Below are 25,058 nucleotides of genomic sequence, written 5' to 3'. Positions count from 1 at the left end.
CTCTCGTGTCTCCTGGGAGAGGATGGCCATTGGAACCAAAAGTGGCCTTTTGGGGGATTCTGTTAGCTCAGTTCTTCCAGCTGCTGGAAGTGTCACGCCAGGTGGCTGCTGCGTCCCCAAGCCCGTGGGAGACCGGCTGCCCCAGGTGCTGCTGCACAAGTAGTAATCTGTTGTCCTTGCATTGGTCTCGGGAGCTTGGGTTCCAGACGGGGGACTGAAGTCTTACAACTCAATGACTGGTGGAGACAATGCTTAGACCAGTATCTTGGCCGGTTTCTAGTAGAATGCACTCCATGTCTGTTCTGCAACAGGAGACTGAGTGGTTTTACAAGCATGTTGGTGGGCAAACTGATCAAGGAACTGAAGTCAGCGATTGTAATTTGGCCAAATGCAATCATCTTTTGGATCAAATTGGGATGTGAAAGGTGACTAAGAATCTGGGGGTCTTGTTAACTGAACATTGGAGGGAAGGTGTTGGACTGAAGCAGTGAGGTGTCGGGTGATGGCCAGCTTGGGAGGGAACACTGGGAAAAGCCTGATTAGAGACTGCTCAGTTGTGGTATGAGGGATGTCACAGCTCTTTAAACCTTGCCTTGAGCTAACTTCCATGTTCCATCTACTATCTGGGAGATTTCTAAGGCCAGCTTTGCATTAGTGAAGAATTGCACATTTTTATATAAAAGGTAGGGTTTCACTGCAGCGCAGGCTGGCCTGGGCTCATTTTTGCTTCCTGGAGCTAAAGGAATGCACCACCACAACTGGCTAATTAAAAATTGTTTTGGGGCTGGAGAGATGGCTTAGCGGTTAAGCGCTTGCCTGTGAAGCCTAAGGACACCGGTTCGAGGCTCGGTTCCCCAGGTCCCACGTTAGCCAGATGCATAAGGGGGTGCACGCGTCTGGAGTTCGTTTGCAGAGGCTGGAAGCCCTGGCGCGCCCATTCTCTCTCTCTCCCTCTATCTGTCTTTCTCTCTGTGTCTGTCGCTCTCAAATAAATAAATAATTAAAAAAAAAAAAAAGGTCAGGACGTGGTGGTTCCTACCTTAATAAAAAAAAAAAAAAATTTGTTTTGTCGAGGAAGGGTCTCACCCTAGTCCAGGCTGGCTTTGACCTCACAGAGATCCTTCTACCTCTGCTTCCTGAGTACTGGGATTAAAGGCATGTGCCACCACACTACGCTTAATATTAAAATTTTTTAAAAAATATATTTATTTGTCAGAGAGAGAGACAGAAGAAGACAGAATGGGCACACCAGGGTTTCCAGCTGCTGCAAACGAACTCCAAATGCATGTGCCACCTTGTGCATCTGACTTATGTGGGTCCTGGGAAATCAAACCTGGGTCCATTGGCTTTGCAGGCAAATTCCTTAACCTCCTAAGCCAGCCCTCCAGCACCAATTTTTTTTTTTTTTTTAATTTGAGAGCCACAGACAGAAATAGAGGCAGAGAGAGAGAGAATGGATGCACCAGGGCCTCCAGCCACTGCAAATGAACTCCAGATGCATGTGCCACCTCGTGCATCTTGGCTTACATGGGTCCTGGGGAAGCCAGCCTTGAACCGGGGTCCTTAGGCTTCACAGGCAAACACTTAGCCAGTAAGCCATCTTTCCAGTCCCCAGCGTAATATTTTTAAGTGCTTAGTGGGTGAACAACTATTGGAGAAGGACCAGCTAGGTGGGGACCATGGGGCTACAAAGTATGAAAGTTTGGGGCCTCAGTGGTTAAGATGCTTGCTTGTAAGCCTGATGATACAGTTTCAAGTCCCTGACCTATGTAAAGCTAGACGCACGAAGTGGTGTATGCATCTGGAGTTCATTTGCAGTGGCAAAAGGCCGTGGAGCACCCATTCTCTGCTTCCAAATAAAAAGTTGCTATTTGGGGGCTGCTTTTCTAATCTTAAGCAGCTGAGTAAGAATCCTACTAGACTGGCCATACCGGAATAAAGCTCATTTGGTACAACAGAATGCATGAACAATTTCTGTTTTTTCTTCTGAGGCAGGGTTTCACTCTAGTCCAGGCTGACCTGGAATTCACTATGTAGTCTCAGGGTGGCCTCGAACTGACTCCTACCTCTGCCTCCCCAGTGCTGGGATTAAAGGCGTATGCCACCACGCCCGGCTCCTGTTTTTTTTAATTTTAATTTCCATTCATTTGCAGAGAGAGAGAGTGGGTATACCAGGGCCTTGTTTCCTCTGCCAATGAACTCCAGATGCATTCTGTACATTGGCTTTACGTGGGTACTGGAGGATTGAACTCAGACCTACAAGTTTTGCAAGCAAGTGCCTTTAACGCTTAAGCCATCTCCTCAGTCCAAACAGTTTTGCAGAAGAAATACAAAAAATGTACAAGAAGTGTTAACTGCTCGTGCCTATAATCTCAGCACTCAGAAGGGCTGCAGTGAAGCCCTCCCTCAGATAAAAAATTTAATGTTATTAAAGAAATAATGTCCAAAAAATGGATGGAAAGATTGTTCAGTGGTTAAAGTGGTTTGCCTGCAAAGCTAAATGACCCAGGTTCAATTCCCTAGGACACATGTAAGCTGGATGCACAAAATGACACCTTTGTGCCTGTTCTCTCCCCCTCTCCTCTTGCAAATAAGAATAGCTTTTTTATTTATTTATTTATTTTAAGATGGGGGCTGGAGAGATGGCTTAGCAGTTAAGGTGCTTGTCTGTGAAGCCAAAGGACCAAGGCTTGATTCTGCAGGTCCCACATAAGTCAGATGCACAAAGTGGTGCATGCATCTGGAGTTCATTTGCAGTGGCAGGAGGTTCTGACATGTGCATGTCTCTCTAATAAATAAAAGTCTTGAATGCTTTTTTTTTCCCTAAAAGATGGCCTCAGAAGTGGGAACCAGGGCTCGAGAGAGGTTTGGTGGTTAAGGAGTTTGCCTGGAAAGCCAAGGAGCGAAGTTTCTATTTCCCAGGACCCACATAAGCCAGATGCACAAGGTGGCTACATGCGTTTGGAGTTCCTTTGCAGGGCTAGAGGCCCTTGTGTGCCCGTTCCCTATCTGCTTTCTGATTCTCTCAGTGTCTATGCATGCATACATATGTAAATACATACACACACAGTTGTTTTAAAAAGTGGGAAAGCCGGGCGCGGTGGTGCGTGCCTTTCATCGAGCACTGGAGAGGCAGAGGCAGGAGGGTCGCCGTGAGATCGAGGCCATCCTGAGACTACATAGTGAATTCCAGGTCAGCCTGGGCTAGTGCAAAAGCCTACCTCGAAAAACCAAAAAAAAAAAAAAAAAAGTGGGAACAGCAAAGGTGCTTTCCGTTCTATGACGTCACGGATGGCAGGCATGGCGTCACTCCGAAGAGACCGCACGACGCCGGTGCAACACAGCAAATCCCGAGTCCCTCAAGGCGGAGTTTAACCGCGCAGGAGTGCGCCCCCGTGCGCATGCTCCCGAGGGCGGGCACTGTCTGTGAGCGCTGGTGGCCTGCGCGCACGCGCACGCACGCGCACGCACGCACGCACGCACGGGCCTGCCCCGGAAGCTCTTCCCGGGCGCGCGTCGCGGCTGGGCGCTAAGATGGCGGCGGCGTGAGTTGCATGTTGTGTGGAGGATCCCCGGGGGTGGGGGAGGGCCGCCGCGTCGCTCGCTCGCTCGGGCCCGGGCCCCAGCCATGGCCGTCACCATCACGCTCAAGACGCTGCAGCAGCAGACCTTCAAGATACGCATGGAGCCTGACGAGACGGTGCGGGCCGGGCCGTAGCCCGACGGGGTTGGGGATCGACGGGTGCCGGGAGGGGCGGGTGCGCTGCGCGGGGCCGGGCCGGGCCGCCCGGGGTGGGGGCGGGGATCCCACCGCGAGGGCCGGCGCTGCTCTGCCTTCCCCGGACCCCCACTCCTCTCCCCGCCGGTACCCCCGATGGTCCCCGGCACAGCTGCTCCGCATTCCCGTTCGTCCCCCGGGGGTGCCCGGCAGGTGCCCGGGCGGGACGCGCTCTCACCGCCGTGCCCAGCTTTTGCAAGCGTCACCTGGGTTGGGGGGTGGGGAGGGCGGTCCTTGGCTGAATCTGGTGACAGCAATGATGACAGTCACGATAATAAATGGTCTCGATGTTAATAGTTTTCCGTCATTGAGGACTCCCTTTTTTTTTTTTTTTTTTTGGTTTGTTTGCTTATTTAAGTGGCATCTCGCTGAACCTGCAAAACAGACCTGTGGCATTTGGGCGGGGGGAGGGGTGCGATGGGGTGGGGTGGAATGGACCACCCCCCCCCCCGACCCCAGCCCGGTCCCTACTCCTGTCTTAAGGTCGTGGGGAAAAACAGGAGTTGAAAAACAACTTTGCCGCAGTCACAGCAAGTCAGGGCAGAAATGAGATCTCAGGTTCGGTTTCGTTTTGTGTAACAGCTCACAGCCTGAACTGGCATGCGGCCTTCCGATTGCTTTTTTCTTTTTCTACTTTTTTGGTTTTTCGAGATAGGGTCTTCCTCTAGCACAGGCTGACCTGGAATTCACTATGTGGTCTCAGGGTGGCCTCGAACTCACGGTGATCCTCCTATCTCTGCCTCCCCAGTGCTGGGATCAAAGGCCTGTGCCACCATGTCCGGCGGCTTCTGATTGTTTCTAGACAGAGAGAGTGCGCTTTGTTATGTTGTCCTGTCTGGCCATAAATTCCCAGACTCTAGTGATCCTTCTACCTCGGTCTCCTTTATAGGTGGGACCAGTTGTCTTGGGCCATGCACGTCCCCCCAACTTAACGATATTCTTTTATACTTTTATTGTTACTTATTTGAGAGAATTCAGGGCCTCTGAACTCCAGATACATGCACCACCTTGTGCATGTGGCTTCACGTGGGTATTGGAGAGTCAAACCTAGGTCCTTAGGCAAGTACCTTAACTGCTAAGTCATCTCTCCAGCCCAACTTATGCTATTCCTTTCTTCTTTTTTTTTTTTTATTTCTCCTTTTTGTTTTTTTTTCGAGGTAGGGTCTCACTTTGGCCTAGGCTGACCTGAAATTCACTAAGTAGTTTCAGGATGGCCTTGAACTCAGGCGATGCTTATACCTCTGCCTCCCAAGTGCTGGGATTAAAGGCATGGGCCACCCCATCCAGCTTTGAAAAAGACATTTTTATTTTATGTATAACAGGTGTGGTAGTTTGAATAGTCCAAGAAACTCAAGTATTTTAAAATATGTTTTATTTATTTATCTCTCTCAAATGAGAGAGAGAGATGCAGATAGAGAGAAATGGACATGCCAGGGTCTCTAGCAACTGAAAATGAACTCTAGACACATATACCACCTTGTGCATCTGTATTTATGTGGGCACTGGGGAATCGAACCTGGGTTGTTTGACTTTGCAGGCAAGTGCTTTAAATGCTAAGCTATCTGTCTAGCCTAAAGTCTACTTTTTGTAGCCAAGAATCAACTTTTTTTGGTTTTTCGAGGTAGGGTCTCACTCTATCCCGGGCTGATCTGGAATTCACTACGTAGTCTCAGGGTGACCTCAAATTCACAGCGATCCTCTTACCTCTGCCTCCTGAGTGCTGAGATTAAAGGCATGCGCCACCACACCTGGCTCAAGAAACAGTTTTTAATTAATTAATTAATTAATTTGAGAGAAAAACGCAGAGGGAGAGAGAGAATAGGTGCACCAGGGCCTCCAGCCACTGAAGATGAACTCCAGACACATGCACCACCTTGTGCATCTGGCTTACGTGGGTACTGTGGAATTGAACTGAGGTCCTTTGGCTTTGCAGGCAAGCTCCTTAACCACTCAGCCATCTCTCCAACCCAAGAAACAGCTTTTTAAATCAGTCCAACTGTTTCATTTTGGGCAAGTTACTTCATTTATGTGTGTGCCTTTATTATATCAAACACAAAATTACTAATATATACTTGATAGCCTCCAACTTTAAAAGTATACTATATGTGTGCTTACAAATATATTTAGCGTCTTAATAGGTCCTCAGTGGAGTCTAGACCTTTAATCTCACTGCTAGAGGCTGAGACAGGAGGTTGTTATGAGTTAGAGCAAGTTCCATTTCAAGTGACATGTCATACTGTCCAAGGTCAGTAGTGGGGATACCCTGTACCCCCTCCCCAGATTGACCTGCAGCTCCATCCTGGCCCAGTACTCATGAACATCCTCCTGTCTCAGCTGCCCAAGTGCTGGGTCTAAAGGTGTACCACCACACCTGGCTTTTATCACTTTTTTTTGTTTTTTCAAGGTAGGGTCTCACTCTAGCCCAGGCTAACCTGGAATTCACTATGTATTCTTAGGGTGGCCTTGAACCTCTGCCTCCTGAGTGCTGGGGTTAAAGGCATACACCACCATGCCTGGCCTTGCTTTTTTTTTTTTTTAATAAGATTTATTTTGTTTTTTATTTACTTGTTAGAAAAAAAGAGAGAGAGATAGAGAATGGGCAAACCAGGGCCTCTAGCCAGTGCAAACAAACTCCAGACTCACATGCCACCTTGTGCATCTGGCTTATGTGGGTCCTGGGGAATTGAACCTGGGTCCTTTGGCTTTGCAGGTAAATGCCTTAACCGCTAAGCAATCTTTGTATCCCTGTCGCTTTTTTTTTTCCCCCAAGTTAGGTTACTCAGCGCAGGCTGACCTGGAATTCACTATGTAGTCTCAGGGTGGCCTTGAACTCATGACGATCCTCCTACCTCTGCCTCCCGAGTGCTGGGATTAAAGGCATGCGCCACCACACCCAGCCCCTTCTTGACTTATTTTATACCATCCAAAATACAGATTTGCTTTTCTCCTCACATTGGCATCTTAGCGTGAGCAGAGACCTATGTTATTCCTTTCTGTGTCCTCTATAAAGCAGCATTAGTGAGCTGGGGATATAGCTTAGTGGTAAACTGCTTGCATGCTGTGCATAAGGCTCTGGACTGCATCCCTAGACACCCCCCCCCCCCCGACACACACACCATGGTCTCAGTGCCTGATACAGGCTGTGGACGAGGCCCATACAGGGTGTTGAGTAGACGCTGGGGTTTGTGATGACCATCGGTGCCCCGCCTTCTAGGTGAAGGTGCTGAAGGAGAAAATAGAAGCAGAGAAGGGAAGAGATGCTTTCCCTGTGGCTGGGCAGAAACTCATCTATGCAGGCAAGATCCTGAGTGACGATGTCCCCATCAGGGACTACCGAATTGATGAGAAGAACTTTGTGGTCGTCATGGTGACCAAGGTGGGTGGATTAAGTGGGGTGCTGGCAAAGTGCCTGTGCGCCCGAGAGATAGCCATGGGCAGGGCGGAGCTGCGATGGCGTCGGGTGTTGGGGTTTGATAGGGCGCCACTGCCTGATCCCTTCTTCTTGTTGTCACAGACCAAAGCCGGCCCTGGAACCTCAGCACCCCCAGAGGTCTCGCCCACTGCTGTCCCAGAGTCCCCCACACCCTTCCCTCCAGTCCCTGCCTCAGTCATGTCCCACCCTCCACCCACCAGCAGAGAGGACAAGAGCCCGTCGGAGGAGTCTGCCACCACCACATCTCCCGAGTCCATGTCAGGGTAAGGAGGTGACAGCAGCCCCATCTGGGCCCTGTTTTCCCACACCTTCCAGCACCCACCTGGTGTGGTCCCACACACCTGGGGGGAGGGCAGGCCACCAGAAGCCAGGGTCCGATTTCTCTCTCTTGAATTTGCAGCTCTGTTCCCTCTTCAGGTAGCAGCGGGCGAGAGGAAGACGCGGCCTCCACGCTAGGTGGGTGGGTGGTCCCCAGAGCAGAGGCACCTGGGAGCCCTAGCCATCAACTGGGCCTTGTCTAGGAGCGGGAGGGCCTGGGAGCTGTCCTTCCCCGTCCCTGGTGACCCAGGCCCGCTGCTCCCTCCGCAGTGACGGGCTCCGAGTATGAGACAATGCTGACGGAGATCACGTCCATGGGCTACGAGCGGGAGCGAGTTGTGGCTGCACTCCGAGCCAGCTACAACAACCCCCACCGAGCTGTGGAGTATCTTCTCACGGTGAGTGCACTGCCTCGTGGGGGACCTCAGGGAGTCCTGGGGCACCCGTGGTCCAGAGAGCAGCTGAGGAGGCAGAACGTGTCCCCCAAGCCCTTGCCTAGTGGGTGCAGCAGCCGCTGGAAGCTGGGTGGGGATAGCGAGGGCAGGGCAGGGCCCAGGCTCTGCTCCCTGCAGGGCTGGGTGCGTAAGAAGCACTGGCAGGTCTGAAGGAGAACTAAAGAGAATCCCCTGCAGGGAATTCCAGGGAGTCCTGAGCCGGAGCATGGCTCTGTCCACGAGAGCCAAGTGTCAGAGCAGCCGGCCACAGAAGCAGGTGAGCAGGTTACCTGGAAGGTGTGCACCTGGGCATCTGCCATCTGGGCCATTGGATCCGTGCAAGAGTCTGACTGCACCCTTCCTGCCACTAGCAGGTGAGAACCCCCTGGAGCTCCTGCGGGACCAGCCCCAGTTCCAGAACATGCGGCAGGTGATTCAGCAGAACCCGGCGCTGCTGCCTGCCCTGCTCCAGCAGCTGGGCCAGGAGAACCCGCAGCTTTTGCAGGTGGGGTCCCGAAGCACGGCATCAGCTCTGCAAGAGCAGGACTGGGGTGGGCCCTGCTCTTACTCCTGGTGACTTAAAAGGTTTCGTGCAGCCCTCCCAACCGTCTTGTGAGGCGTGCGTACTAGTGATGTATCCCCCGCAGAAACAACTGGAAGCCCGGAGCAGTGTCCCGTCACGGGGGGAGTGTGCATCCGTGTCCTGGTCTGGGTCCCAGGAGTCCAGCAGGTCCCTCTGGGCTCTCAGTGCACCCTCCCCTCCCTCAGTCTGTTCCTGGTCCTTCCTGCTCCTCAGACCTCCACCCATGCTACCTCAGTTCTTCCCACTACCAGCTTTGATTTAGTTTTGTTTGTTTGTTTTTTGAGGTAGGGTCTTAATCTAACCCAGGCTGACCTGGAATTCACTATGTAGTCTCAGGGTGGCCTTGAACTCATGGTGATCCTCCTACCTCTGCCTCACGAGTGCTGGGATTAAAGGTGTGCACCACCATGCCCAGCTTTATGCTATTCTTAACTGAACAACGTTAGAATGTAGACATCCTGAGTGTGTATGTACTTGCCACTTTTGGACATTGAAAACATTTTAGTCTACCTGCTTTTTTCTTTTTGTTTTTTTCCAGGTAGGGCCTCCCTCTAGCCCAGGCTGACCCGGAATTCACTGTGTAGGTTCAAGGTGGTCTCAAACTCACAGCGATCCTCCTGCCTCTTCCTCCCGAGTGCTGGGATTAAAGGTGTGCGCCACCACGCCCAGCTTGTCCCATTACCATCTTGCACCTTCAGTCTGTGTGGTGACCCCAAACCAGTGCAGTTAGCTTATCTGACCTGTGGGACTTCTGACTTGTCCCAGCCTGTTGGGGACTAGCTGTGTTCTTCCCCGGAGCCCAGCCCCTGCCTCCTGTCCAGTGCTGCCCTTTCCCTGCCCGTGCCCCGGCAGCCTCCTCTCAGGCCTCTTGGTAGCTCATTTGGAGTTCTAGGAGGAGAGAGCAGCTACTCATACACCCTGAACAAAGAGCAGCCCTCTGTTCGGGAGGCCCTGTCCTCAATCTTAAGTGCACAGCTTGGGGAGGGACGCACATGGAGTGGCAAGGGAGGAAGGGGACACCTGCCTAGCCAGGCAGATGAGCCAGACCAACCCTGGCGACCTCAGTGGTGACAGATGTTGTACACAGTTCCCTGGTGTACTAGAAACCAGAGTGCTGAAAAGCACTTTTTTTCTACAGTGTGAAAGTCGTCAGATGTATACAGAAGCAAAGAGTTCCAGGTTCCAAGCACTCAGGCACTGCATGGGCGTGAGGGTCCAGGCAGGAGGTCTGTGTCCGCAAGCCCAGCACTTCCCAAGCTTAGGCAGAAAGAGCACCGTGAGTTCGAAGCCTGTCTAGACTACAGAGCAAGACTTTTTTTTTTTTTTTCCTTTAAATTTATGAGAGAGGGAGAGAGAATGGGCACGCCAGGGCTTCTGGGCACTGCAGACGATCTCCAGACACATGTGCATCTAGCTTACATGGCTTCTGGGGAGTCAAACCTGGGTCCTTAGGCTTTGTAGGCAAGTGCCTTAACCGTTGAGCCATCTCTCCAACCCCCAAGACTTAAAAAAAAAAAAAAAAAAAAAAACAGGCATGGAGACAGGATCACTGAGTTGGAGGCCACTCTGAGACTACAAGTTGAATTCCAGGTCGGCCTGGACTAGAATGAGACCACACCTCAAAAAATCTAAACAAAACAAAACTAAAATACCTAAATCAAGGCAGGGTGTGGTGGCACATGCCTTTAAATCCCAACACCAGAGAGGCTGAGGTAGGATTACTGTCAGTTCGAGGCCACGCTGGCTACAAAGTTTTCCAGGTTGGCCTGGGCCAGACTGAGACAGAACCTAGAAAACATCTGCTGGTGTGTTCCACTGTGTCTTCCCTCTGCGTTGGGGACAGGAGCCTGGCCGGGCGTTCATCTCGTCATCTCAGCCCTTCCCCTCCCTCCTTGCCAGTGCTGTTGCCAGAGCCCCAGACTTTACCTTTGCCGCAGGCCCTCCCACTAGACCACTACGTGGCACTGCCAGCCCAGTGCCACCTCCACCTGTCTGATCTCTGATCTTTTTATCTCTTTAAAAAAATTATTTGAGAGAGAAAGAAGCAAAGAGCCTCCAGTCGTTGCAAACTCTAGACGCATGCGCCATCTTGTGCATCTAGCTTATGTGGGTCCCGGGGAATCAATCCTGGGTCCTTAGGCTTTGCAGGCAAGCGTCTTAACCACTAAGCCATCTCTCCAGCCCTGGACTTTTTATTATTATTATTTTTTCTTTTTCTTTTTTTTTTTTTTTTTTTTTGAGGTAGGGTCTCATTCTAGCCCAGGCTGATCTGAAATTCACTCTGTAGTCTCAGGGTGGCCTTGAACTCACAGCGATGTTCCTACCTCTGCCTCCATAGAGCTGGGACTAAAGGCGTCGTTGCCATGCTGTTGTTTTCTTTTTAGAAGCAGGGTCTCATGCTTACCCACCCGGCAGACTTTTAAAAAAAAAAAAATTATGTTTTATTTTTTTAATTTATTACTATTATTTGAGAAAATGGGCACATCAGGGCCTCCAGCTGCTGGAAATGAACTCCAGATGCATGTGCCACCTTGTGCATCTGGTTTATGTGGGTCCTGGAGAATCGAACTTGAGTCCTTTGGCTTTGCAGGCAAATGCTTTAACTGCTAAACCATTTCTCCAGCCCTATTTACATATTTTTATAATTTTTTTTGTTTTGTTTTTTCGAGGTAGGGTCTCATTGTAGCTCAGGCTGACCTGGCATTCACTCCAGAGTCTCAGGGTGGCCTTGAACTCACAGTGAAAATCCTACCTCTGCCTCCCATGTGCTGGGATTAAAGATGTGTGCCACCATGCCTGGCTATTTATATATATGTATTTTTTATGAGATAGAGAATTGGTGTGCCAGGGCCTGCAGCCACTGAATTCAAACTCCAGTCACTTGAGCCATCTTGTCCACATGAGTGACCTTGTGTGCTTGCGTCACCTTGTGCATCTGGCTTATGTGGGACTTGGAGAATCGAACATGGGTCCTTAGGCCATTCAGGCAAGTGCCTTAACTGCTAGCCATTTCTCTAGTCCCACTCCATAGCTTTGAACTCAGTGGTCCTCATGCCTCAGCCTTCTGTGTGCGCTGGGACTAAAGGTGTGTGCCACCAAGCCTGGCTTGATTTTAAGTGAGTTGATTGAGAAAGAGAGCCGGGTATGGTGCCACATACCTTTAGTCCCTGCACGCAGGAGGCAGAGGTAGAGTAAATGTGCATGTGGCTTGTGTGGGTACTGGGGAGTCAAACCTGGGTCTTTTTTATTTTTCGAGGTAGGGCCTCTTTCTAGCCCAGGCGGACCTGGAATTCACTATGTAGTCTCAGGGTGGCCTCGAACTCACGGTAATCCTCCTGCCTCTGCCTCCCGAGTGCTGGCATGAAAGGCCTGCGCCACCACTCGTGGCAAACCTGGGTCTTCAGGCTTCACAGACTTAACTGCTAAGCCATCTCTCTAGCCCTTGATTTAATGTTTTTTTTATTTTTGGTTTTTCAAAGTAGGGTCTCACTCTGGCCCAGGCTGACCTGGGAGTTACTATGTAGCCTCAGGGTGGCTTCGAACTTGTAGCAATACTCCTGCCTCTGACTACTAAAGGTGTGTGCCACTCTGCTTGGCTTGATTTTGTTACTTTGTTTTGATATTTATTTGAGAGAAAGAGGCAGAGAAAATGGGCATGCCAGGGCCTCCAGCAACTGCAAACTAACTCCAGACGCGTGCGCCCCCTCGTGCATCTGGCTAACGTGGGTCCTGGAGAGTCGAACCAGGATCCTTTGGCTCTGCAGGCAAATGCCCTAATCGCTAAGTCATCCCTCCAGCCCGATTTTGGTCTTTTGGGGTGTGGTCTCAGAACCACAAGGCCAGGCTAGCCTCACGCTTGCAGGAGTCCTCCTGAGCGCGTGGCTCTGGCACAGGCACGGCGTGCGCAGCCTGGCTCCGTAGCCCCGCTCATTCCTTCGCTTGGTCAGGGCAAGCCTCTTCTGAGTGTGCACGCGTAAGAGCAAGGGCTGTGAGGTGTGTGGCTGACTAGAGCGTCTTTCTGGCCTTCTCGCAGCAAATTAGCAGGCACCAGGAGCAGTTCATCCAGATGTTGAATGAGCCCCCTGGGGAGCTGGCCGACATCTCAGATGTGGAGGGGGAGGTCGGTGCCATAGGGGAGGAGGCTCCGCAGATGAACTACATCCAGGTGACACCACAGGAGAAAGAAGCAATAGAGCGGGTAAGAAGCCTGGCTGGGGGGCCACCCACGGTGGGCAGCCGGTCCTCCCCCACCTCCTCCTCACCCTGCTCATCTCCCCACAGCTGAAGGCCTTGGGCTTCCCAGAGAGCCTGGTGATCCAGGCCTACTTCGCGTGTGAAAAAAATGAAAACTTGGCCGCCAACTTCCTTCTGAGTCAGAACTTCGATGACGAGTGACGCTGCCCACTCCAGAAAGTTTTATAAAAGAAAAATATATATATATTCATGTTTATTTAAGAGGAAAAATCAAAAACTTAAAAAAAAAAATCCAGCCCAGCTTCCCACATTGATAAAGTGACCCTTATTCCATCTCAGTCTAAGACCTGGGCCAGACAGCTGGCCCCGTCCTCCTGCCCGGCTCAGCCTAGCCTGCTCAGAGTTGCTGGCAGGACCAGGAGGCGACAGATGGGTCTTTCTTGGCCGCTGTCCCAGCTCCCTGCAGCCAGATGGAGAGGCGGCTGCCTGCTTTCCCACACCTCGAAGCGCCCCTGAGGACCCCTACCCCGCCCTCTTCCAGGATGAAGGGAAGCTCAAGTCCCAAGTTTGATCCTCCATTGGAGTGGCCCAAATACTTCCATCTGGGGTGAGCCTGAGGCCATGGCGCTCTCCAGTCTGGCCTGGGAAGAGGCAACACCAGTTCTGGAAGGCCGAGGACACCACCGCCCAGAGAGAATTGTGTCTTGGATAAAGGTTTTGGAGTGAATAAAGTTTTAAAACCAGGCCTCACGACGGTGCATGCCTGCTGGGGTTCCCCATGCCAAGCTGCCTGGTACTAGGCTATCAGCTTGGGTAGTGTGGGTGTGCCAAGGATGAAAGGCCTGAGCGCTCTGCCCTCTCTCAATCCTGGAAGGACTGCTGCTCCCCATCCCAGCCTTCCTGGCTGCACTCACTTCCCTCTGGTAACTGGCTCATTCCTGGAGGTGCGTGTTGGTAAACAGAAGCCATCTCTGCAGCTGGCTGCGCCTCCATCACTGTCCAACCCCTTCTCTCCAGCCCAGCACTGGGTGTGCCCACGCCCCAGGTAAGCAGAGCTGACGTAGGGTTCCCAGTTGCAGGTGTCGAGGAAGGAGCCAGAGGACCCAGGGGGCACCCCCGACAGAACAGAGCACGGGAGGCTGTGGTGGTCAGGCAGCAGGCTTTATTGGACCCAGAGCTCAGGCATGGGGAGTCTCGGCAGCCTCCGGGTCCTGCGTGGAGGCAGCAGCCAGGGCTGCGGCTCGGGCCTCCTTCTTCTGTTTCTGCCTCTCCTCCTTGAGGCGCTTGCGCTGCTGCTTTTCCAGGTCCTGCAGTAGCTCCTGGAAGCGGGCACTCCTGGGGTCCACGTGGTAGCCCAGGCGCTCCTGGGCCTCGGCCTGCAGCCGGGCCCTCCTCTCCTTGTCGGCCTGTGCCTTCTCCCAGCGCTCCCGCTTCTGCTGTCGCCAGTTCTCAATCATCTTTGGCATCTTGGCCATGCACTCAGCGATGTGATGCTCCCTAGAGACAGTGAGAACGGCAGGCCAGTCACCAGGCAGGTCACCGGTCTGCCCCCTGAGCCTTCCCGCGTGCCATTCCCTTCCTGCTCGCTATAGTTGGCTCATACCAAGTATGCCAGACCCAAATTCAGGCCTAGTACCAATTGAGTGGACATTGTCCTCCAGGCCTGAGAGTTTGTAGCACGTGTAGAGCTCCAATCCATGGATTAGAAAGTAAGACCTTAAGAGCTAAACACATGGCAGCAAATGGGGAGACCCAGGTCCACCATTCTCTGCGACACTGACTTTGGACCCTACCACTGCTTCCCCAGGCCTGTACATCATCCCCAAAATGAGCATGATCTTGTCCTGAGTTTCAGAGGATTTGACCTGCCTCCTCCAGCAGGAACAGCATTAACCAGATGCCTCTGGGCTTGCCTCCATTTCCCCTCAAGTCTGACTTCTGCCTGGACTTTTCAGGTGCTCCTTCTCATAGTGCTGGAGAAATGAGGTGTCTGTCCCCCCCCAGCCAAGCTCTCTATGTTAGTGCAGGAAGCTCAGGCTAACTTGGAGTTCACTATATATTCTCAGGCTGGTCTTGAACTCACAGCAACCCTCCTGAGTGCTGGAATTAGAGGCATGTACCACCACACTAGACTTTCTTTTTCTTTCTTTCCTTTTTTTAAGGTTTTAATTTTTATGTATTTATTGGAGACTGGGGGGGGGGTTGCGTGTCAGGGTGTCCAGCCACTGCAAAAGATATTCAGATGCATGTGCCACCTTGTGCATGTGGCTTACATGAGGCCTGGAGAATTGAACCTGAGGTTTAATTGAACCTAGGTTTCACAGGCAAGCACCTTACCTGCTAAGCCATCTCTCCAGCCCATTTCATTTTTTTTATTTTTTTACTTGAGAGAGAGAAGCCAGGCATTGTGGTGCACACCTTTAATCCCAGCACTTGGGAGGCAGGAGCTGGAGGACTGTCATGAGTTCAAGGCCACCTTGAGAATATATAGTAAATTCCAGGTCAGCCTCAAAAAAAAAAAAAAAAAAAAAAAAAAAACGGAAAACACACCAGGGCCTCAGCCAGTGCAATTGAACTCCAGACGCTTGTGTCACCTAGTGGGCACGTGCAACCTTGCGCTTGCCTCACCTTCGTGTGTCTGGCTTCCGTGGGATCTGGAGAGCCCAACCTGGGTCCTTAGGCTTCATACGTAAGCGCCTTAACCACTAAGCCATCTCTCCAGCCCCAGGGCTCTACGTAAACATCACCTCTTTGAGAGGCCTGAAGCCTTGCAAACTGGAGATGTCCTCTGGGTGCATTCTTCACCCTGCTCATCTTCTGGAGGTTCCTGGGTCATCATCTGAAATGACTTGTGTGTTTTTGCTCCCTGCCGTGTAGTTCCTTAATACCAGGAGCAATACCTTGCACACAGTAAGTGCACTGTATGGAACTGCAGCTGAGGTGCTGGACAGACGCCTGAGTGGTCAAAGGCGCTTGCCTGCAAAGCCTAAGGACCTACATTTGGTTCCCCGGTACCCATATAGAGGCATATGCACAAAGTAGCACCTGCATCTGGAGTTACTGGCAGTGGCAAAAGGCTATGCCCTGCCCATTCTCTGTCTCATAAATAAGAAGAAGAAGAGAAAAAAAAAAAAACCCTTGGGCTGGAGGAATGGCTTAGTATTTAAGGCACTTGCCTGCGAAGCCTAAGGCCCCAGGTTTGATTTCCCCAGTACCCACATGAGCCAGATGCACAAGGTGGCACATGCGTCTGGAGTTCATGTGCAGTGAGTGGCTGGCCGGAGGCCCTGACGTGCCCATTCTCTCTATCTGCCTCTTTCTCTCAAATGAACAAATGCATTTAAAAAAAAAAAAAAAAAAAAAACCAAAAATACCCTGCAGCTGAGGCCCAGTCTGGTACAGGCCTGTGATCCCAGGTGGGAACTGAAGGCAGGTGGGCTACAAGGCTCAACGTCAGCCTGGAGATGCGCCGGCGCCTGCACTCACCTGGCCCGCCGCTTCTCCTCCTCGGCCTGCCGCCGCGCCCGCAAGGACTCCTGCATGGCGGCCAGGCTCGGGCAGCACTCGTGCTCCCGGGCCACGAGCTCGCGCAGCTGCTCGGCCGACGGCCACAGCGAGCCCGGCGGCACCCCGGACGAGGCGCCGTGCCGCGCGAACTGCTTGGCGGCATAGCGCGGTCCTGACTGCCAGCGCGGGGCCAGCAGGTCCTCCGGGTCCGGCCAGCGGGGGCCCGGCGCGCGGCGCGGGGGCGGCGGGGCCCGGTACGTACGGAAGCCCGGCCGCAGCAGAGCGCGCAGCCGCTGCACGGGCGCCGCCATCTTGGCGGGCGGGAGGGGGGGGGGGTCCTCGCGCGGGCGCGCGCCCGGGCACGAGCGAGCGCGCGGGCTGCCCTAGGCACTGCCTGCGCTCCGCGTCGCCCGGGGCTCGGCGTTCGTGTCGCCTGCCTGCCTCAGTTTCCTTAATTAACTAGTTATCTATCAGTGATTGATTATTTCACTCACTGGAAAGGGAGGGAGAGAGAATGGGCGCTCCAGGGCCTCCAGCCACTGCAAAGGAACTCCAGATGCATGCGCCCCTTCCCGCCCCCCGTTGTGCATCTGGCTAACGTGGGTCCTGGGGAATCGAACTTGCGTCTTTAGTCTTTGCAGGCAGAACGCCTTAGCGGTGGCTCCTGTGGCTTTTGAGACTGGGCCTCACTCTGTAATCCATGGTGGCCTGGAACTTGTGACAGTCCCCTTGCCTGAACTTCCAGAGTACTGGCATGACTAATGCGCCTGGCCTAAAGTCATTCTATATATAAACTTTATTATTTAAACTATTTAAACTTAAATGTTTTAAAAAGACACATGTAGGTTTTTCGAAGTAGGGTCTCATTCTATCCCAGGCTGACCTGGAAGGCACTATGTAGTCTCAGGCTGGCCTTGAACTCACAGCGGTCCTCCTACCTCTGCCTCCCCAGTGCTGGGATTAAAAGGCGTGCACTATCACGCGCGGCTTTAAAAAGAAATAACTTTTTAAAGAGGCTGGAGAGATGGTTTAATGGTTAAGGCACTTGCCTGCAAAGCCAAAGGACCCAGGTTTGATTCCCCAGGACTTGCTCAAGCCAGATGCACAAGATGGCACATGTGTCTGGAGTTTTTTTATGGTGTCTAGAGGCCCTCCTGTGCCCATTACCTTTCTCTCTGTCTTTCTCTATCTGCCTCTCTCTCCCCCCCACCTCAAATAAAATAATTAAAGGTGGGCATGGTGAAGGCGGAGGTCCATGCAGTGAGTTCAAGGCCACACTGAGACTACATAGTTAATTCCAGGTCAGCCTGAGCCAGAGTGAGACCCTACCTCAAAAAAAAAAATAAATAAATAAATTTTAGGGCTGGAGAGATGGCTTAGCGGTTAAGGCGCATGCCTGTGAAGCCTAAGAACCCAGGTCGATTCTCCAGATACCACATAAGTCAGATGCACATGGTGGTGCAAATGGAGGCCCTGGTGTGCCCATTCCCACTCTCTCCCTCTCTCTAATAAAGCCAAAGGACCCAGGTTTGATTCCTCAGTACTCATGTAAAGCCAGACAGATGCACAAGGTGGCATATGTGTCTGGAGTTCATTTGCAATGGCTAGAGGCCCTGTGTGACCATTCTCTATCTCTCTCTAATACGTGTGTGTGTGTGTGTGTGTGTGTGTATCTGCTTCTTTCTCTCAAATAAATAAATAAATTGCCGGTAGCCGCCGCCAGAGGGCGCGCGCATCCTCCGCGCTGCAGCCGGGCGGGCGCGGGAAGGGCTGGTCCAGGCGCTTCTCACGGCCTCACGCCTGCAGCGCCTCACCTGGGTGTGAGATGCCCGACCCCCCTCCAGCACCCCTAAGCCTGGGACTGGGCTCGCACTTCCTTTGTGTATTTCCCACCATGCGGGTTCCCACCGCCTCCACACCAGCTCTGCAAAATGTCACCTCCTCCGGAGGCCTCCTCCCCTGTTCACCCTGGGGACAGAAGCCCCTGCCCTGACCCCTCCTAAGTCACATTTTATTTTTATTATTATTATTTTTTTTTGGTGTGATTTTTCGAGGTAGGGTCTCCCTCTAGCCCAGGCTGACCTGGGATTCACTATGGAGTCTCACGGTGGCCTCGAACTCACGGTGATCCTCCTACCTCTGCCTCCCGTGTGGCATTATGCCCAGCTTTTTTTTTTTTTTTTCTTTTTTGTCAAGCAGAGGGAGATGGAGAGAAGAGAGAGTGAGAGGAGATAGAGAGAGAGGGAGGGAGAGAGAGAGAATGGGCACACCAGGGCTTCCAGTCATTGCAAACAAACTCCAGATGCATGCACCACTTTTTACATGGGTCCTGGGGAATGGTTAGGCTTTGCAGGCAAGTGCCATAATCACCAAGCCATCTCTCCAGCCCCGTTCTCAAAGTTTTGAGTCCTCAGACACCAACACTATGTAGTAGGCACTGTTACCACACCGAGTTACAGAGAAGAAGCTGCGGTCCTGAGGGACAAAGGGTGTGTGGCCCGAGCTTGTATTTCCAAGAAATTGTCATGTTGCGATTGGAACCCGAAAGTGTGACTCTGCTAAAGGGACTCCCGGGGCGCCCGGGTCAGGGAAAGCAGATTCCTAGGGCGTTGGGTACTGTGTGCCTCATCCTTGTCTCTAGACTTCCAGGATTTCCATAGTTTCAGGGCTAGTCCCAGTGCCCCCTTCCCAGGGGGGAGCCCCACACGGTGGGAGGAGCTGGGGGCCTGGACAGTCCACTTAGCGATCCTTCCCTGCTGGGAGCCCACAGAGCTGCCTCTCAGGAGGTCCAATAGGGAACAGTGGTTAAAAGCAGGTCTACAAGGCCCAGACTCCACTCTCTAGACAGCAGGGTCCGCGGTCTAGGACCCTGAGCCCACTCCCAGGACAGACAGACAGACAGACTGATTGACGCAGGGCCGAGCAATGATCCGCAGCCAGCTAACCATGCTGCTGGGTCTACTCAGTGGGGTCTGCTTGCCCACAGCCTCAGGGAGGCCCCGGGCCCCAGCTCCCCCCACTCAGTCCTGGACTGCCTCTAACCAAACCAGGCCACTGGATCCTCTGGTGCTGGCCGGAGCCCTTGGCACTTGGACAGCCTTCCTGGGTCTGCAAAGCAGGCCGCAGGGTGCGGGTAGGCTGCAGCATGGGCAGGAAGTGGCAGCTGGTATGTCTTTGCCCTTGGATCCTCAGGAAGTAACCCAGGAGAAGTGTAAGGCCGTGCCCTTCGTTCAGGTGAGTGTGTGTGGTGTGTGTGTGTGGGGGGGGGGATGGCGGGCATCACACAGAGCTAAAGGATGTGGTGGGGCAGAGACACATGCCATCTGGAGCTCGTTTGCAGTGGCAAGAGGCCTTGGTGTGTACATTTGGTCAGACGTTCTCTCTCTCTCTTGATCTCTGTCTCTCTCTCTCTGCTTGCAAATAAATAAATAAATATTTTCAGATATTTTTCTTTATTTATTTGAGACAAAGAGGCAGACAGAGAGATAGAGAAAGAATGGGCATGGGGCTGGAGAGGTGGCTTAGCTGTTACAGCGTTTGCCTGCAAAGCCAAAGCATCCAGGTTCGGTTCACCAGAACCCACATTAGCCAGATGCACAAGGTGGTGCATGCGTCTTGAGTTCATTTGCAGGCACTGGAGGCTCTGGCGTGCCCATTCTCTCCTTCTCTCCTCTTTCTCTCACTCAAATAAATAAAATATATTTAAAAAATAGGAATGGGGGCTGGAGAGATGGCTTAGCGGTTAAGCGCTTGCTTGTGAAGCCTGAGGACCCCGGTTCGAGGCTCGGTTCCCCAGGTCCCACGTTAGCCAGATCCACAAGGGGGCGCACGCGTCTGGAGTTCGTTTGCAGCAGCTGGAGGCCCTGGCGTGCCCATTCTCTCTGTCTGCCTCTTTCTCTCTCTCTCTGTTGCTCTCAAAAAAGTAAAAATAAACAAAAAAAATAATAATAAATAAGAATGGGCATGCCAGGACCTCTAAACTCCAGATGCACGAGCCACCTTGTGCATCTGGCTTTACGTGGGTACTGGGGAATCAAACCTGGATCCTTTGGCTTTGCTACCAAGTGCCTTAACGGCTAAGTCATGTCTTGAAGCCAAAGGGAGGGAGAGAGGGAGGGAGGGAGGGAGGGAGGGAGGGAGGGAGGGAGGGAGGGAGGGAGGGAGGGAAAAAGAAACTCAATAAACTCAGGAAGATCTGAGTTCAAGTTCTGAAACCTCCATCTGATAACCTCCACGTCTCAACGTTCCCGCCTCAAAGCACACACACACCTTCCCCCCTTGGGCCAGTGTGGCTGTCTTCTTGCTAGTCTCCGCTTCAGGCCAGCACCTCCTCTCAAGTTCATTTTTCCACTCAGCAGCCAGAGGACACCGGTCCGTGCTCAAGTTCCCCTGTCCAGCACCGTCGATGGCCCCCAACCCTCACTTCCCCACAGCCCACAAGGTCTTGCCTTTCCTGACTCTGGGCCCTCCTGGTTTAAGCTCCTTGGTGCACTCTTGCTACATTTATCTTCTTGCTATTATGTTTGTTTATTTTTGTTTTGTTTTGTTTTCTTCCAGGTAGGGTCTCACTCTAGCCCAGGCTGACCTGGAATTTGCTATGTAGTCTCAGGGTGGCCTTGAACTCACGGTGATCCTCCTACCTCTGCCTCCCAAATGCTGGGATTAAAGGTGTGCACCACTACACCGGGCTTTCCATTTACTGTTTATTTATTTATTTATTTATTTGAGAGCGACAGACACAGAGAGAAAGACAGATAGAGGGAGAGAGAGAGAATGGGCGCGCCAGGGCTTCCAGCCTCTGCAAACGAACTCCAGATGCTTGTGCCCCCTTGTGCATCTGGCTAATGTGGGACCTGGGGAACCGAGCCTCGAACCGGGGTCCTTCGGCTTCATAGGCAAGCGCTTAACCGCTAAGCCATCTCTCCAGCCCTCCATTTACTGTTTTTAATATAATTAAATCTCAATTTTTTTAAAATCTCAATTTTTTAATTTTAATTTTAAATATTTGTTTTTTTGAGGTAGGGTCTCACTGTAGCCCAGGCTGTCTCATGGAATTCACTATATTGTCTCAGGGTGGCCTTGAACTCACGGCAATCCTCCTGCCTCCTCCTTCCAAGCGCACCTTCTGCTTTTACATAGCGACATGAATATTCCATTTTCCTCAGGGCCTTTGCACCAGTTATGGCCTTTGTCTCAAATATTCTTCTCCCAGCCAGACAGCCTATTAATGTTGGATTTACTTTTAATTTATTTGAGAGAGAGAGGCAGATAGAGAGAATGGGCACTCCAAGGCCTTCAAATTAACTCCAGACGCATGTGCCATGTTATGCATCTGACTCACGTGGGTTCTTGGGAATCAAACCTGGGTCCTTAGGCTTTGCAGGCAAGCGCCTTAATCACTAAGCCATCTCTCCAGCCCGAAGCTTTATTTATTTTCAAGAGGAAAGAGAGAGGGGGAGGGAGGGAGGGACTGGGTGCACCAGGACCTCTTGCTACCACAAAGGACCTTCAGACACATGCATCGCTTTGTTCATCTGGCTTTACTTGGGGACTGGGGAATCGAACCCGGGCCATTAAGCTTTGGTCCAGCCATCTTTGCTTCATTGTTGATCTCTTTTTTCAAAATACTTTATTTTTATTTATTTATTTGACAGAGAAAGAGGGAGAGAGAGAGAGAATGTCATCTCAGAGGGGCCTTGAACTCATGGTGATCCTCTTAGTGCTGGGATTAAAAGCGTGTGCCTCCACTCCCAACTAATATTTGTTTATTTATTTATTTAAGAGGGAAAGAGTAAATGGTGTACCACTGCAAATGAACTCCAGACACATGTGCAACTTTGTACATCTGCTTTTACATGGGTTCTGGGGAAGCGAACCTGGTTAAGCCACTTTGCCAGTCATATATATATGGCTGGTCTTGAACTCATGGCAATCCTCCTTCTTCAGTCTCCCAAGGGTTGAGGTTTTAGGTATGAGCCACCACACCCAGTTTAATTTAATTTAATTTATTTATTTGAGAGAGGGAGAGAGAGAGAGGTTGGGAGCATCAGGACTTCCAGTCACTGCAAACAAACTCCAGACACATGCGCCACCTTGTGCATCTGGGTCCTGGGGAATCGAACCTGGGTCCTTTGGCTTTGCAGGCAAGCGCCTTAACTGCTAAGCCATCTCTCCAGCCCCCACACCTAGTTTTATTTGTTAGCCTTCTCTGTGGTGCTGGGGATGGAGCCCAAGCTTGTGCATGCTAGGGAGACTCTACCACCGAGCTGCATACCCACCCTGCTTGTACTTTTTATCTCTCAGAAGAAGTTTGCTTTTATTTATTTATTTGAGAGAGTGAGAGGCGGGGTGGGGGGCGCTGGAGGGAGGAAATGGGCACGCCACTGCAAAGGAGCTGCAGATGCATGCACCACCATGTGCATCTGGCTTACATGGGTTCTGGGGAGTCTAACTTGGGTCTTTAGGCTTCACAGGCAAGTGCCTTAACCACTAAACCATCTCTCCAGCCCCTGCTTATACTTTTATTTTCATTTTTAGCTTCTCATCCTTTATGATAAACACTCCACGAATATCCCCATCCACAATTTTATCTGGCCAGGAGTTCTTTGAGACAATGCTGTCAGCCTTTGCTAACTGCAGAACAGAATCATCGACACCCATCCTGCGAATGGCCCCACAGAGGGCGTGGGCTTTAAACTGTCCATTAAACCTGCCTGTGACCTCGTCAGCATTGGCCACATTCATCTGGATGGACGCGTGGTCCTCAGCACCAACGATGCGGTTCCTCGCTAAGCCATATCTCCAACCTAGAAAGCTGTGCTTTTTATTTTGAGACAGGGTCTTGTTAAGTTTCCCAGGCAGGCCTTGAACTTGAGATTTTCCTGCTTCCGCCTCCTGAGTAGCTGGGATTAGAGTTTTGGACTTCTGGGCTCAGCTCTGGAGTTGAATTTTGATGGTTTTATGGGTGAAAAAAGAGACTTACAGAGGGGCTGGAGGGATGGCTTAACTGGCCTAACAGTCAAGGCATTTGCCTGCAAAGCCAAAGGACCCAGGTTCCATTCCCCAGGACCCACGTTAGCCAGATGCACAAGGGGGCACACGCATCTGGAGTTCGTTTGCAGGGGCTGGAAGCCCTGGCATGCCCATTTTCTCTCTCTCTGTGTCAAATAACTAAATTATTAAAAGAGAGAGAGAAAGCTGGGCGTGGTGGTGCACTCCTTTCATCCCAGCACTCGGGAGGCAGAGGTAGGAGGATCTCCGTGAGTTCGAGGCCACCCCCAGACTACATAGTGAATTCCAGGTCAGCCTGAGCTAGAGTGAGACCCTACCTCGAAAAACCACAGAGAGAGAGAGAGAGAGAGAGACTCATAGAGATTAATAGGCCCGACGGTGGAGAGTTAGAATTTGAAGCCCAGGTAGCTTGTGTCTCCAGCATCCACGCCTGTGAACATGGAGCCCTAGTCTCCGAGACGCCGACTGTCCCCGCTGAGCTGACTGTCCCCTTTCTGTCTCCAGGTGTTCTCCAGGCCCGGCTGCACCACCGCCCGCGTCCACAACCACCTCTGCTTCGGCCTCTGCTCGTCCTTCTATGTCCCGGGCCCCGATCCCAGTCCGTTTGTCCTCTGCAAGGGCTGTGTGCCCACCCGCCAGCGCTGGGCCCCAGTGGCGCTGTGGTGCGGACCCGCCTCCCCCCGGCGGGTGAGGATGTCTGCTCTGCTGGTCGAGGCCTGCCAGTGCCACCCCAAGCTGTGAGCTGAGCCCCCCCCCCCCACGGGAGGACGCGGGAAGTGGGTGAGGACCATGCAGGGCTGGATGATGTGCACCGTGTGACGACCCCGGGCGGCAGGGACGCACGTACAGGACCGCCAAGGCCTGGCCCTGCTCCTCCCGGCGACCATCCCAGACACTGGCCACCGTCATTGGGCTGGACCATGGATAACCAGAGCATGCGGGGTGGGGCACAGCTCAGTGGTAGAGCGCCTGCCTAGCATGCACGAGGCCCTGGGTTCTATCCCCGGCACGATAAAAAGAAGAAACAAAAGCCACAGTGTGTGCTTCCTACCGGTGACAGCATTTGACAGCTGCTAGCTCATGAGGTTCCTCTCCAATGAGCCCTCGGCAGTCCCAGGGGACAGAACTGAAGCCCTTAGGCATCGTCACTTCCTCAGGGTCACCAGGCAGTCAGTGACATAGCCAGAAGTTAAAAGTCAAACTCGTTTTTTTTTTTTTTTTTTTTCCGAGGTAGGGTTTCACTGTAGCCCAGGCTGACCTGGAATTCACTATGGAGTCTCAGGGTGGCCTCGAACTCACAGCGATCCTCCTACCTCTGCCTCCCGAGTGCTGATATTAAAGGCGTGTGCCACCACGCCCAGCTTCAAACTCTCCCCCGCCCCATATATTTACTTTTATTATTATTATTATTATTATTTTGGTTTTTCGAGGTAGGGTCTCACTCTGGTCCATGCTGACCTGGAATTAACTCTGTCATCTCAGGGTGGCCACAGACTCACAGCGATCCTCCTACCTCTGCCTCCCAAGTGCTGGGATTAACGGCGTGCGCCACCACGCCCGGCTTATATTTACTTTTTATTGAACTTGTTAATGATACGGAGTTCTTACACTTCCAAGCCATGCCTGAGAATCCAAAGAAATGGTACAATGGACAGCCTCATCCCCCATCATAAAGTAGATTAAAACTCGATTCATGTGCATTTTGAGAATTGCACAGTTATAATCAAAATTACCATGAGGTGGAACTTAAGTCTGCTGCAAGCCTTTGGATTTCCAGCACACCGTTAAACAAACCTCTTC

At 52.0% G+C, this 25,058-nt stretch overlaps 3 protein-coding genes across 6 annotated transcripts; 2 read left to right on the top strand and 1 right to left on the bottom strand.

Annotated features, from left to right (window-relative positions):
- The first annotated feature begins 3,518 nt into the window (after positions 1-3,518).
- Positions 3,519-13,485, top strand: Rad23a (RAD23 homolog A, nucleotide excision repair protein). Of its 4 annotated transcripts, none has more exons than XM_045139257.1 (9): positions 3,519-3,700; positions 6,993-7,154; positions 7,293-7,474; positions 7,612-7,667; positions 7,800-7,927; positions 8,162-8,240; positions 8,338-8,468; positions 12,580-12,751; positions 13,133-13,485. In XM_045139257.1, exons 1-9 carry the CDS (start codon positions 3,629-3,631, stop codon positions 13,309-13,311), a joined length of 1,161 nt encoding a protein of 386 aa, XP_044995192.1. In that variant the 5' UTR covers positions 3,519-3,628; the 3' UTR covers positions 13,312-13,485. The 4 variants fall into 4 exon arrangements, with proteins under 4 accessions (XP_044995192.1, XP_004672516.1, XP_004672515.1 ...); XM_004672459.3 differs by lacking the exon at positions 13,133-13,485 and adding an exon at positions 12,828-13,121 and having other exon boundaries at positions 12,580-12,744; XM_004672458.3 differs by lacking the exon at positions 13,133-13,485 and adding an exon at positions 12,828-13,121 and having other exon boundaries at positions 8,335-8,468; positions 12,580-12,744.
- Positions 13,486-13,885: 400 nt separating this feature from the next.
- Gadd45gip1 (GADD45G interacting protein 1) lies at positions 13,886-16,558 on the bottom strand. Its single transcript, XM_045139258.1, has 2 exons — positions 16,227-16,558; positions 13,886-14,237 (listed from the first exon to the last, which is right to left on the bottom strand). The coding sequence occupies exons 1-2, from the start codon at positions 16,556-16,558 to the stop codon at positions 13,919-13,921; spliced, it is 651 nt and encodes a 216-aa protein (XP_044995193.1). The 3' UTR covers positions 13,886-13,918.
- A 2,614-nt stretch (positions 16,559-19,172) lies between these two features.
- Dand5 (DAN domain BMP antagonist family member 5) lies at positions 19,173-23,999 on the top strand. The gene is made up of 2 exons (XM_004672461.2): positions 19,173-19,481; positions 23,763-23,999. Exons 1-2 carry the CDS (start codon positions 19,173-19,175, stop codon positions 23,997-23,999), a joined length of 546 nt encoding a protein of 181 aa, XP_004672518.2.
- Positions 24,000-25,058: the final 1,059 nt, after the last annotated feature.

Source organism: Jaculus jaculus, chromosome 21, assembly GCF_020740685.1.
Source record: "Jaculus jaculus isolate mJacJac1 chromosome 21, mJacJac1.mat.Y.cur, whole genome shotgun sequence".
In the NCBI taxonomy this organism is placed as follows: Eukaryota; Metazoa; Chordata; class Mammalia; order Rodentia; family Dipodidae; genus Jaculus; species Jaculus jaculus.
This window is presented reverse-complemented; position numbering and strand designations above follow the sequence as displayed.